The 11,843-nt window shown below is 48.4% G+C and overlaps 1 protein-coding gene across 2 annotated transcripts; it reads right to left on the reverse strand.

Moving 5' to 3' along the window:
* Positions 1,498 to 11,839, reverse strand: KCTD10 (potassium channel tetramerization domain containing 10). Of its 2 annotated transcripts, none has more exons than XM_021413413.1 (7): positions 11,717 to 11,839; positions 10,646 to 10,859; positions 6,394 to 6,563; positions 5,492 to 5,581; positions 4,547 to 4,599; positions 3,608 to 3,803; positions 1,498 to 3,058 (listed from the first exon to the last, which is right to left on the reverse strand). In XM_021413413.1, exons 1-7 carry the CDS (start codon positions 11,717 to 11,719, stop codon positions 2,840 to 2,842), a joined length of 945 nt encoding a protein of 314 aa, XP_021269088.1. In that variant the 5' UTR covers positions 11,720 to 11,839; the 3' UTR covers positions 1,498 to 2,839. The 2 variants fall into 2 exon arrangements, with proteins under 2 accessions (XP_021269088.1, XP_021269089.1); XM_021413414.1 differs by having other exon boundaries at positions 5,492 to 5,578; positions 11,717 to 11,838.

Raw genomic sequence — 11,843 nt, forward strand, 5'->3', positions numbered from 1 at the left:
CATCATGCAGCACTAGCTAATCTAAAGAACTGCTTGGGGCCAGGGTAGCTGCCCCGTACCCCATCTCCCTCTGAAAGCTCTATTGGCAAAACCATTTAAAGTAAAAGGCTCAGGAGCTGAGAGCATTTGTGCAATGGCATTAAGTGGCTGTGGGAGCTGTTTTTGTTTTATTGAGAGATTTAATGAACAAGGGCAAGCAGCCAGTAGGTAAGGGATGTTTTAAGACAGGACAGCAGTACATCTTTGTTACACAATTGCAGCAATTGGAGTTAAGTTAGGAGTGTGTTAAGGCAGAGTCTGCCCATAATCCAACACAAAAAATGAAACTTACTCAAACTCTCCTGGAGAGACTAAATCAATCCCTATGTAAACAGCTGGACAAAGATTAAAAATCATCAGCTTCTGTATTTTAAGAACTCAGTTTGCAAAACCTGAAAGAGGAAATCCTGAAGCCACTAAAGAATCTACTTACAGAGAAGTTAATCGTGTAGATGTGAGCTGGCAGGTGCTTAGCACTGCTGTGAACACTTGGCATCTGCTGGAGCCAAAGCTGCTCTTGCACCACCAGAAGGGCCAGGATTTAGTTGGACTGCCTGTGCTGGGTTGCTGGAGTGACCTCTGCACTGTATGGGGAAAGCAGGGGGGTCAGCACAACTGCACATCCCTCCACAGAGGAGGAGGAAGAGGGCTGTCCCTTACACCTCACAGCAGAGAGCCAGTTCTGTAACACTAACAAAGTAAGCTGGGTGCGTATCCTACAGGAATCAGATGGTGCCTTCACTCCCAATGGCCTGCAAGAGCACAGTGCAGTTGCTGAGCTGTAGGTGTTACACTGAGTGGCTTAAAGCAGGGCCTGGTCTAGACCCCTTCAAGGGCAGCAGGTCTTACAGGTGATCAGAAACCTGTAAACAGCTCAGTCGTGTCAAAGTACACAGTGCCAAAGAGTGTGCACTCCCCAGCTTATCATGTTAAGGCAAGAAGGGAGAGGCACTGTGTCATGCACAGCAGCAGCTTACACTATGGACTTGTATGAACCTGAAGTGCATTGCACTGGTGACAGATGTATGTAAGTACAGCTTAAAAGAGAAGCCAGAGGGGTCAGGACATAGAAGCTGCTGGACTACAGTATAATTGCTATGTCTGGGTACTGCTGAATTCTTATTTATCAGGCAGTAGCTGAAGAAAGAGTAGAGGAGACAGGGACAACAACCATTCTGCCACAGCCAGGGGCTGTCTGAAACTTAGAAAAGTCTTTGGTTACAAGGAAGACAACTTCAGCCTAACTCTGGAAGTTGTTAGTTCTACATGCTGCTCCAAAATGCTACCACTGAGCCTTACAGCAGGAAGCTTGCAGAAGCAAATGCCCACCTCACTGCGTGACACAGAGCTGCCACTGTGGGACACCCAGCCATCAGGGCCAGCAAAAGGTATTCCAGATGAAGAATCAAGAAGCTCTGGAATGGCCATAGTACTCTGGGGTCCGTCGCAGTGGCAGCCTGACTGAAGTTTAAGGCTCCCTCCTGCTGCTTTCTCTCTCCCAAGCTTTGTTACATTAACCATTACAGCTGCAGCTCTTCTCATTATCCATTAGCATCCAATCCTAGTGAATAACACGCAATCTTCCGCCACTCTAACTGCTACTTGACTCCACAATAGGCAACATCAGACTAGGAGGTAGATAAAAACACCCATTTATTACTACTCTCAGAAAAGCAGACACTACAGCATTCTCTGCACAACGTTTCAGCTTCATCCTTTCACACACAGCTGCCATTTCTGCCAAGAGACTTGGAAAATGCTCAGGATAAAGGCAAACAGGGATTAACCTCCTCTGGGCCACTGCCTCCAGCTCTACACCAGCGCTCTGCACTGCCCTTGCTCAAAGCCAACGCTCCTGTATCAGCTGTAGAAGTGAGCTACGGCTGCTGGCCTCCTGCCTACACTGGGCTGGCACCGTGTGCCAAACCTGCTACAAATTCTAATCTGTGGTAAAGAAAGCACAGCTTACTGCTTTCTGAGGGAAATAAACTTCCCAGCAGAGATGTGGGGTCAAGCTGAAGTTAGAAGCTTTGACTGGTAGCAACACCACCCTAAGGAAAGGGTGGCAGGTACAGTTAGCTCCCGATCCTCCTCTTGGAAGAAATTTAACATCACCCACCCTTGAATGACAAAAAAAAAAGGGGATAGGTCTCCACAGCTCAGTGCTGCAGAAGCTCCACTGAACCCTTGGAGTGGGGCCTGAGAGCAGCAGGGAGCCACAACCTGGCAGCACTGGGCTCCCTCTGCCCCATGCCCAGTGCTTCTGCCATCACCTGTCCTGCCAGCAGTCACACCGAGACACTCCTGAGCTACCAACCCCCCCACCTTCTGATCTGGAAGAAAGGGAGCTCTGCAGCAGCTCTGCTGCGCTTAGGTCGCTGCGCTTCCCCCATGCTGCGAGGCCTATGAGACAAGGCCAGTGAGAGCCAGGACGGAAGGGATAGGGCTGACTTCTGTTGTTTTGTTTGTTTCTTAAAGTGCAGGATCATTACTAAAGCCAAAGGAAGCCAGCCTTCTTCCTCACTAACCACAAAACAGCAAAGACAAAAGGGCTACAAACTCCGGGCGTTTCTCCAAGATGCTCAACAGGGCTTTTTACATACCTAGCGTACGCCCAGTAACCTTATTTATCCTCATCCTAGAACTACCGCGTTTAAATACCCCCAAAGAACCTAGTTTGTTACAAAACGTAATTTACAGACTCGTTGAACGAAGATAAGCTGCCTGGTCCCCTGCTGCAGACAATCCATCAGGAGAAGGGCAGCCCCTTGCACACAGAGCCGCGCAGCCGCCGCTCAGCTCACTGGTGCAGATGGGCCCTGTCATCCGGACGTTTAATGTGAATTCTTCGCACGCGTTCGATGCGCTCTCGCTCCTCATCTTCCTCCAGGTGATGGGAGCGGCCAGCTGCCCCTCCTGTGGCTTCCAGGAGCGCGTTGTCAGGTCCCCTGCCATCCTGGGACTCGTACAGCAGAATGTTCAGTGTCTCCTCGTAAATGCGGGCTTCTGGGAACTCCACCTGCCCAGCGAGAGAGAAGGTCACGCTCACCTACTGCAGGCACCCGGTCACCTCAATTTACCTCCTGAAATTTCTCTGTTTTTAAAAATGTCTTCATCATACTCCACTCACAGAAAGCCTTCCGAGCACAAATGTTTTGCTATTTGCTTTCACCCTTTGAGACCCAGCAGCCCGTTTTTTCAGAACTGGCCTGCTCGCAGGGCAGGCTCAGTCAGATGTCTCTACAGGGAGGCATGCCACTGCTCACCAGGAGCTGCCTTCACACAGGAACAGACAACAAACTTGACTAAGTGCACAAGTTTGTCTAAAGATAAGAACTGGACTGAGCTTGCATTATGCCATATCATAATTGCCCTGTGTTAAGCGCTACATCCAATCAGCCCCTGCCCCAACAAACCCACGGGATGAGCTCCACTACGCTGCTCTCCCACTCTGAATGGCATTGATTATTCTATAGAGATGCTAGACAATGAAAAGCGTGTTCAGAATGGAACAGATGTCAGGGTGCCAGCCTGAAAGCAGTGGGGCCCCGCTGCTGTTTCCTCGTACCTTTGTCTGTTTCTTCTCAGTAGCGTAAACAATGGAAGTGCAACAGACTTCAGCAATCTTCCGTCCCTGCCCGTAGAAAGACCAGCAGCAGATCTCGTCTCCAATCACATCTTTTATAAAGAGCACTCTCCCATTAAACCTCAAGGACAGCTTATCAAACAGCTCAATGTTTTTCAGCATGTTGTCGTCAGAGTTGCTGTGAGAGACAAAGAAGGCAGCGGTCACATCGGGGTGATTCAAACAGTAATGCAGAGCAGAAGGAGGATTCGGGCAGAGAGCATTCACAGGCCCATAAACCCAGCTTCTTTTGATTCACTGTGTCTGTACCAAGGTAGTGTTTAAAGATGGTATCTAGGCCTGCAGTGGATAACTCATTTACCAGTACAAGCAGGAAAACGTGCTGCTTAAGAAGCAGCGATAGGACATCAACAGCACTGTGAGCAATGCACAGGCCAAAGGGATGTCAAAGGCCACTTCATTCGTGTACAAAATCCTAACACCCAGATGAAACCCTTCCTAAGTTCAAGCCTAGGACCAGCTGGATGAAGACAGTGTTTTGCCATGAAACTTAAACACAGACATAAGGAATGGCAGACAAGGTCTTAATGATTTTACCACTTACTGACAACGCTATGGCAGGCTTTCTGTACTCAGCCAAAGTGCTGCAGCCCATGGGGAATGCAGGCCAGCAGCTGGCCAGGAGTCTCTACCAGCTGCACCTGGGCGTTAGAGGAACCCCCGTCACAGAAAGAGCACATGCTCAGCCTTCTGTGGATGACAGTGGGCTCCCTCCTGACTCAAGCTTGAAATTAATTGGGAAAAAAATTGAACACATGCCAGCTCCAATCTGTCGCTGGTTCTGAGTGTAGAAAAAGCAAAAATGTATCATGGAATTTAGCCTATGAACAACTTCAAAGAACTCCGGGATAAGTCATTTACCTGGTGTAGGAATATTTGTTGTTGCTTCTGTTGTATAGCAACTTCACTGCTGGCTGTAAAAAAAACCAAACAACATACATATCAGTTAAAGGACATGCAGTAAGCACTGGAATCTCAGCTCAGTCCAAGACCACACTGCAGAGAAGCTGCAATACGAAATGACACCATTAGGCCCAAACTCAGTGGGATTTTGTTGTTGCTGTTGTACAACTGTTGAGTACCGGCTGGTAATGGGGCCACAATCCCTTCTGATCCCTTCTGGGACTAGGTCATAATTCACTCTCGCCCACCACAGCCAGCAGGCAGAAACAGGAGCCACTGATGCACTTTAGCTAAAGAAACCATCTGTTGTTATTTATCAGAGCGGACAAACCAACAGAAGATCTAACAGTCCCTATGAGCTGCTTGCTTGATCAGCCTGCTTCTGCCCGCAGCCTCTATTGTGATACCTTATGTGGAGACAGACAAGGCCTGATCAACATCTGACTTTTAATTTAGAAGACTGTAGTGGAAATGCTAAGTCACAGCCTGAAGCAGTGATTGAGCACCTGGTGGGAAGGCAGGGCCAGCCCAGGGGAGCTCAGGTGCATGCAATGTACCTGAATGACCAGAAGAGGTGGAGCCAGGATCCACCCCTTTACAGACCTCATTTAAGGGTTGGCAGTGGAGGTGAGGGCATCTCTTGCTGGAGATCCCTGCCTACCTGAGGCCTTCCAAAGGTAAGCAGATCTTTTTCTTCATTTGTGCATTTGGGCTTGTTCTCGTTTGCCGTAGCCAAAGACTATGCCACCCTGCTATTATTGTGGTACTTTCCATCCCATTATAGCATTACAAAGACATGTTTAGCCTGCTGTAGATTTCCAGTGTTTACTTCTTAAAGCTTTGGTCAAGATCCCAATTCCCAGGACAGTAACCCAGCATCCTTCCAAGCATGGTCTCTCTTACCTTATTAGAAGTGGCTATAAGTTTTTGCTCTTCCTTGGAAGATGTGATGACTGGTACCTTGCAGAATGGTTCGTATGCATCTTTGTTCTGCTGAAACAAGAACCAAACAGCAGCTGAAAGTAAACAGACCTTAAGGCACACTCTCATGAGCTGGGAAGGTCTTGTGTATTCTGTGCCACAGCTGAAGAGCCACAAGTTAAGCATGCAGTGTGCCTTCATGCTGCACTGAGCAGCAGTTTCTGGCCCATGGTCTGAACTAGGCTGGCATTCCAGCTATGGGGCAGCGTCCCTCTGGGACCACCTGAGGTGCTCATCTGTGCTCTGTACCACTCTGGAATTGCAAGTACTGCACATTAGGTGTGTGTGTATATATATATACACACACACATAACAGCACGACCTGGAACATGGTTTCACTTGAACAGGACACTGGTAACAGTAGCTTCAAACCCAAGATGAGCATCTCAGAGGAAGACAATGAGGAAAGCAGGACTCCCAGCAGCCATTCTGGCTGGTACTGGTACTTTTAACAAAGCTTGTGCTGACAATGGATCATCCCACTGCATAAGACCCTGTACAGCAGTGGACCACACTGCAGAGGTGTCAGGCTCTGCTCCTTGCACGCTTCTAGCAGTCACCAGAGGGAAAGGGAGCTCAGCACAACTCGATAGCAATGCTGAGAGCAACTCAGTACTTCATTCTGGATGTGACTGGGCTCCAGCAGATTGGTGAAGTATTCCAATTACTGGTCTTACCCCAGCTTAGGAAAGGCAGCAAGTGGACACCATCAGACCATCCTGCTGCATGCACTGAAGCTCTGCCTACCTAGAGCAGCCTCCTCCTCACCTCCATCTTTCACAGCAGCCAGAGCAACCCAGCTTCTCGTTAGCACCACAACCTACCTGCAAGGCTGCCTGGCACTCATCCACCAGCCCCTGGACCAGGTAGTACTTTGCTTCAGCCAAGAGCTCTTCTATCTCCCTGCGGCTCTCGGGGAGCGGCACGGCGCCGTCGCGCAGGTAGTTCAGTATTGTCCCAAAATGTTTCCCGCAGCGGTCAATCAGGATCCAGCCTAGGGAAAGGAGAAGACTCACAGTAGAGCAAATGTGGCAAAAGACCTTGAGCCTGGCCTAGGCCTGCTGCACCAGGCAGGTTCCTGCCAAGAGAGCTCCAGCTCCGTGCTCTGGTTTGGCAATCAGAGAGCTGTACTTGCACGGGGAACTCGCTGCCTCCTCCTGCATTTTTCAAGTGCATATGTGGGAGTAAGGTAGGAAGCTCACTTGTTTCTCACAGTTCCCAGTTATTGACAAATGATGAACTGTTACAGAGGAAGGAATTCTTCTCATTCTCAAAGCAATCAGCTCTGTTCTTCCTCTATTCACAGCATCCCTTATCTTACACCCAAGGGCCGTTACGCATACACATGGCTGTTTCTTACAGGTGCATTTCTTACAACAGCCAACCAAACTCAACCACCTCCAGGTTCCCACACCTCTACACAACATTGGGACCCACTGCCACCCACCACCTCCAACAGATGTGCAAAAAAAGGTCAGAAAGAGAGCATGCAGATTCTGGATGTGTCATTGCCAATTCTCCTCCAGTCTCCATGTTCCCAACCTGCAGTTGCTTGGTACCTTCTTGGCACAGCGTCTGGAGCTGCTGAAATCTCTAATGCGACAGCACACGTAAGCAGAATGTAATGTATGGGCAATGGGAATGGTGTAAAGGAAAGAAAAGAGCCCCAACGAAGCACTTTCCAGTTAGCTGTGCTGGGAGGATCCCTGTTTCACCTCTTGTTGCCAGTCTGCTGCTGGACCCTGAGAAGCATTACGCAAGGCTGAGCCTCGAGTTTCCATAAATGAACAGATGGCCACCCTCACGGGCTGCAGCTCAGGAATGCAGCGAGGAAACGCTTGTGGGGAAGGAGTCATATTTTGGACAAATAAGGAAAGTAGGTTAAAACCGAGCCTGTATGTTCTGCATGAATGGAATTACTAGTAAAAATCCCAACGCTTGGGTAAATCTGGAAAGCGAACACAGCCCTTTCATGCTGTTCTGAGGAAAAACTGAGACACTCTCCAGCAGTTTACTACAGGCTCTCCATCTCCCTCATTACCCTGCTGTCTACACAATGTATAATTGTAATTGTACAGACCGCAGTACCAAACTGGAAAGCTGAAGGCAGGATAACTAGAACCAGAAATGAAAGAACAAAAGACTGATCCAGGCTAATGAAAGCAGTACACCTATTGAACCAAAGCAGGGAAGAAGCCCATTTGTCAATGCAGAGGCAGGCAAAGCAAGCTCTCCTGTTTTAAAGAGATGAGAGAGCACAGGGCATGCTAATGAAGAAGAACATCCATATTCCCAAAAATGCAGCCACTGACAAAGTGTTTACTGGAGTTCAGCTACCTGAAGGGAAGTAATGAGCAGACTGAGAGCAGAATTATGACCCCCAAACTTCTTTGTTATCATCTCTGCCACAGTTCCCTCTGTAGGCTGTAAAAATCTCCTGGAACTTCATGCTTACAGATGGCAAAACCAAAGCAGAATTGCTCACTTTCAGACGGGGCGGGGGGGTGGGGGGGGAGATGAGAAAATATTTTGAGCAGCATTGCAAAATGCAAGTGGCTGCTAAAGCAGCTTTCAAAAAACCCTTCTGTTTTAACCAAACAGCCAAAGCCACAGCCAAAAGGAGATGACTCACAGGACGGTGACCCTACTGCCACTCAGTTATGGCTGTGCAGAGCTTAAGAAGTGGGTTTTCAGCCCTTTAAAGCCATTTTTAACTACAGCAATACAAAAATGTGCTGCAATCCATGTAGCAGGGTAGGCATACAGTGTTCAAGAAATGCATGTACACACATTGGATCTTCAGGAAATTAATTTTCCTTCATAATATAACATCTCAGGGACAGCTTTCAACCACTAAACAAGACTACATTTTCTGAGCAAGCCTTGGCAGATGAAACAACAGCCTGACACTGACACCTGATTCTTGACAGCCTTACTAACCAAAGAAACACCCGCCCTGATCAACCACCTAGCAGCAAGATACAGAGAGGGAAAGTTCACCCTGCTGAAAGGAAAACTGGAAACAGATGGACGCGCTTGGAAAACCCACAGCCTTCTACCCTCTTCTTACCATGAAATAAAATATTCAAAGTATGCTGACTTGCTACAGTTCATGAACAAGTTCTAAGCTGAAAATAATCATCTGTCACTCCCCAGCAGAAAACTCATCTTTTCTCCCGGAGTCCAAGCAGCAGCTTGTTGTAATTGTTACGCTTTGAGAAAGAGCTCAGGAGATGGTACTGGGGTCAGAAGAATGCAGCCAAATGAAGAGGAAGACACACAGTGTGAAACATTCCACAGATTGCAAAAGAACTTCATTCTTTCCAGTTTCTCTGCAAGTCTGGCTCCTTTTCCTGAGAAACACTGTTTTGTGCCAGATTTTGGGTGCGACCAATAGACAGAATTTTGAACAACTTCAGATAAAGAGAGTTTCCTTTGACAGCTGTAACGCTATTGTCCCAGTTTCCAACAACATGCTAGGGAGAGGGAGATAAAGCAGGAGCTACTGCCGTGGGAGTGTCTCAGTTACAATATACAGGAAGTATCAAATTCCTATTAAAGCACAAATGAGCTAAACGGAACGGCCCCATGCGGACATAGTGGAATTCACAGCAAAATAGATTTGAGATTTTACATCTCAAGCACTGCATTTTAGCAGGGTAAACTCTGGCTAGCACCATATTAGGAGTAACATTGCCTGCTGCTCTCCAGGAGGCGGAACCTGCACTGAGGGAGAAACAAACTCTGAGCCTTGAGCTGGAGCCCACAAACCACAGCTCCAGTGCTAACGCTGTACAGCAGCTGAAAGCTTGCAAAAGGCATGGTAAAACAACTGCAACAATGCAGCCTTTCACCTTCCCCCCAGCTTAAACAGAAGCACTTCGAGCTAAAACAGGGATATTCTGATGATTAGGTTGGCTGGTTTTTTTTTTTTTTACAATTTTTTTTCCTTCAAATCCAATTCCTCCTATCTCAAGAAAGCTTATTGTGAGAGCCCTACTAAATCCATCGCTTGTTCCACGTGGCCTCTAAATACAGGCTATTCTAAAGCACTTAAGTCCAATACATCTAACCAAGCAATACGTTTTTTGTGCCTTCAGCAGGTTCAAACAAAAACTTCAGCTAGTTCACTTGTCACAAGAAAGGTGTTTTAGATCTCTAGGATCAGCAACGTGGCAGCTGTTGTTACAGAAAAGGTATCCAAGTTGATAAACACCGTTATAGGCAAAATGCCAGCATATAAATAGAAAGCCCTGCTTTGAATTAAGCTCTGTGATGCTCCCACGATATGAAAACACTGACATAAAACTACACCAAGCAGCTGCAAACAGCCATCACACAAACACATTTCAGTTTCAGTATTAGTTTGATTGTGAACGTCTTCAGGTATCTCAGGAGAAGAAAGAGCCAATGTATCTGGGTAGGAAGCAAAGTATTTGAATGCTGCTCCTTTAGAAGACTGCAGTTTGACACACTGCACATTCTTGCTTTCAAGACACGTTTAACTTGGAGAAACCCTCCTCCCAGCTCCCATCTTTTGTTGTCAGTAATGCCGTAGCAAAGTTTCTAAAGAATTTGCACTGTTTTTGCTCTACTGAAGCCAACAGCCAATATTCCCACATGAAAATAAACTTAAGACTTCAAAAATCATCTTTTTGCTCAAAAAGCACACAACTTCCAAGTCTTATATTTATACTTCAGATAAGGAAACAAGATGAGGAAACAGCCTTCTGAGCTTCCAAGTAAATACGCAAGTCCTGACTCATAGTTTCTCAACCACAATCCTCATAATTTTCCACATACTTCAGAGCTTTTGTGTTAGTATTTCAAAAGAAAAATGCAGCCTGTGCTATCTGGGCCTGAGAGGAGCCCTCTCTGGTTCTCAGCACACTTTTGATGCTTAGCCAACTAGCCAAGCCATACGTATCCCTTGTTCCACACCTTTCATCAGCTAAGATGAACTTCAACACTAATCAAAGGGGCCTATTACTACACATTTCTCTCTCTTCTCCAGCTTTTGGTCCAACCTCTTCCAAGCAGTTGGAGCTGTGGGACGGACGCAAGGCGCACCCTTACCTTCGCTGTCAGTCAGGACTTCCATTCGTCCACTGAACATGGCCTTGAGCATGGTGTCCTGCTTGGTCAGCGTCTGCATGGTGGTGTAGTACAGGGCCCCCCCAATGTTCAGCTTGACATACTTGGAGCTCGGGCTTGTCCCTTTGAAGGAGGTCGTGCGGGTGGCAGCTGCCGGCACTGCTGAGCTCACCACGCTTTCTCCCGACATCTCTTCCTGCAAGCAAGGAGTCATCCATCAGAGCCCTAGGGGGGCCCAGCCTCAGCACCTCTTTGAAATGTTCCCAAATTCTTTGGGTATTTAAACATTGCCTTCTGTCTGGAAGTGACAGAGAGCAGCCAAAGGAAGCCAAGCAGCTCAGCCAGGGAAGAGCTCCTCAGGTGCCGAGCACTGTGGAAGTCAGAACTTTCCCAGTGTCAGACCAAAGCTGCATTCGTTTCTTTCACAACTTTTAAAGTTTTATTTCATACATAACCTGGTGTGTATCAGGCCATTCCCAGCGTGCTGACCCAGCACACCTCCTGTGTGCTGAATGCAGAATATCCCCACGTTTCCTTGGGACTTTCTGTCTCCTTGAAGCTCCCCGCTGTGCTCCCATACCTCCCAGCACCCAGAACTGCTGCTTAGCATCCCCTCTGCCCATAATTTTCACTCTAAATTGATCTGGGGGAGGTAACGAGACCTCGTGTTGTGGCAGAAACAAGTCAGTGTTACACCAAACTCTGTCTCCACGTCGCCATGTGCTGTGACACGAGGACTGCAGCCACTTCAAGCGGACAGCTCCAGGCCCGAAACTTTTCAGCCGGCTGATTACCGCGCTAATTGATTTCCACCCCGCTGCTATTAAAAGCAGAGCAATCCGACGGCGCCCACACCATGAGAAGCCGCGATGGGCCCTGGGCCGCCGTGACTTCTCTCAAAGAGCGCCCCGAGGCCCCGGCTCACAGCCCGGAGCCACCCCCTGCCGCATCAAAGCCCATCCCGGGGGCCCGGCCTCATCCCCGCGCCCTGGAAACCAGAGCGGAGCCCCCGGATCCTCCCGTTCCCTCCCAGCCCCGCCGCCTCCTCCTCACCATGAAGGGCGCGACGCAGCCCCGCGAAGCGAGCGAGCAAAGCGCCGGGCGGGGAACTTCCGCCCTGCTCCGCCCACTTCCGGTCTGACTCACGTCTACTTCCGGTGAGGCGCAGGTGCCCTCCTTA

Source organism: Numida meleagris, chromosome 14 (genome assembly GCF_002078875.1).
Source record: "Numida meleagris isolate 19003 breed g44 Domestic line chromosome 14, NumMel1.0, whole genome shotgun sequence".
NCBI classification, from domain to species: domain Eukaryota; kingdom Metazoa; phylum Chordata; class Aves; order Galliformes; family Numididae; genus Numida; species Numida meleagris.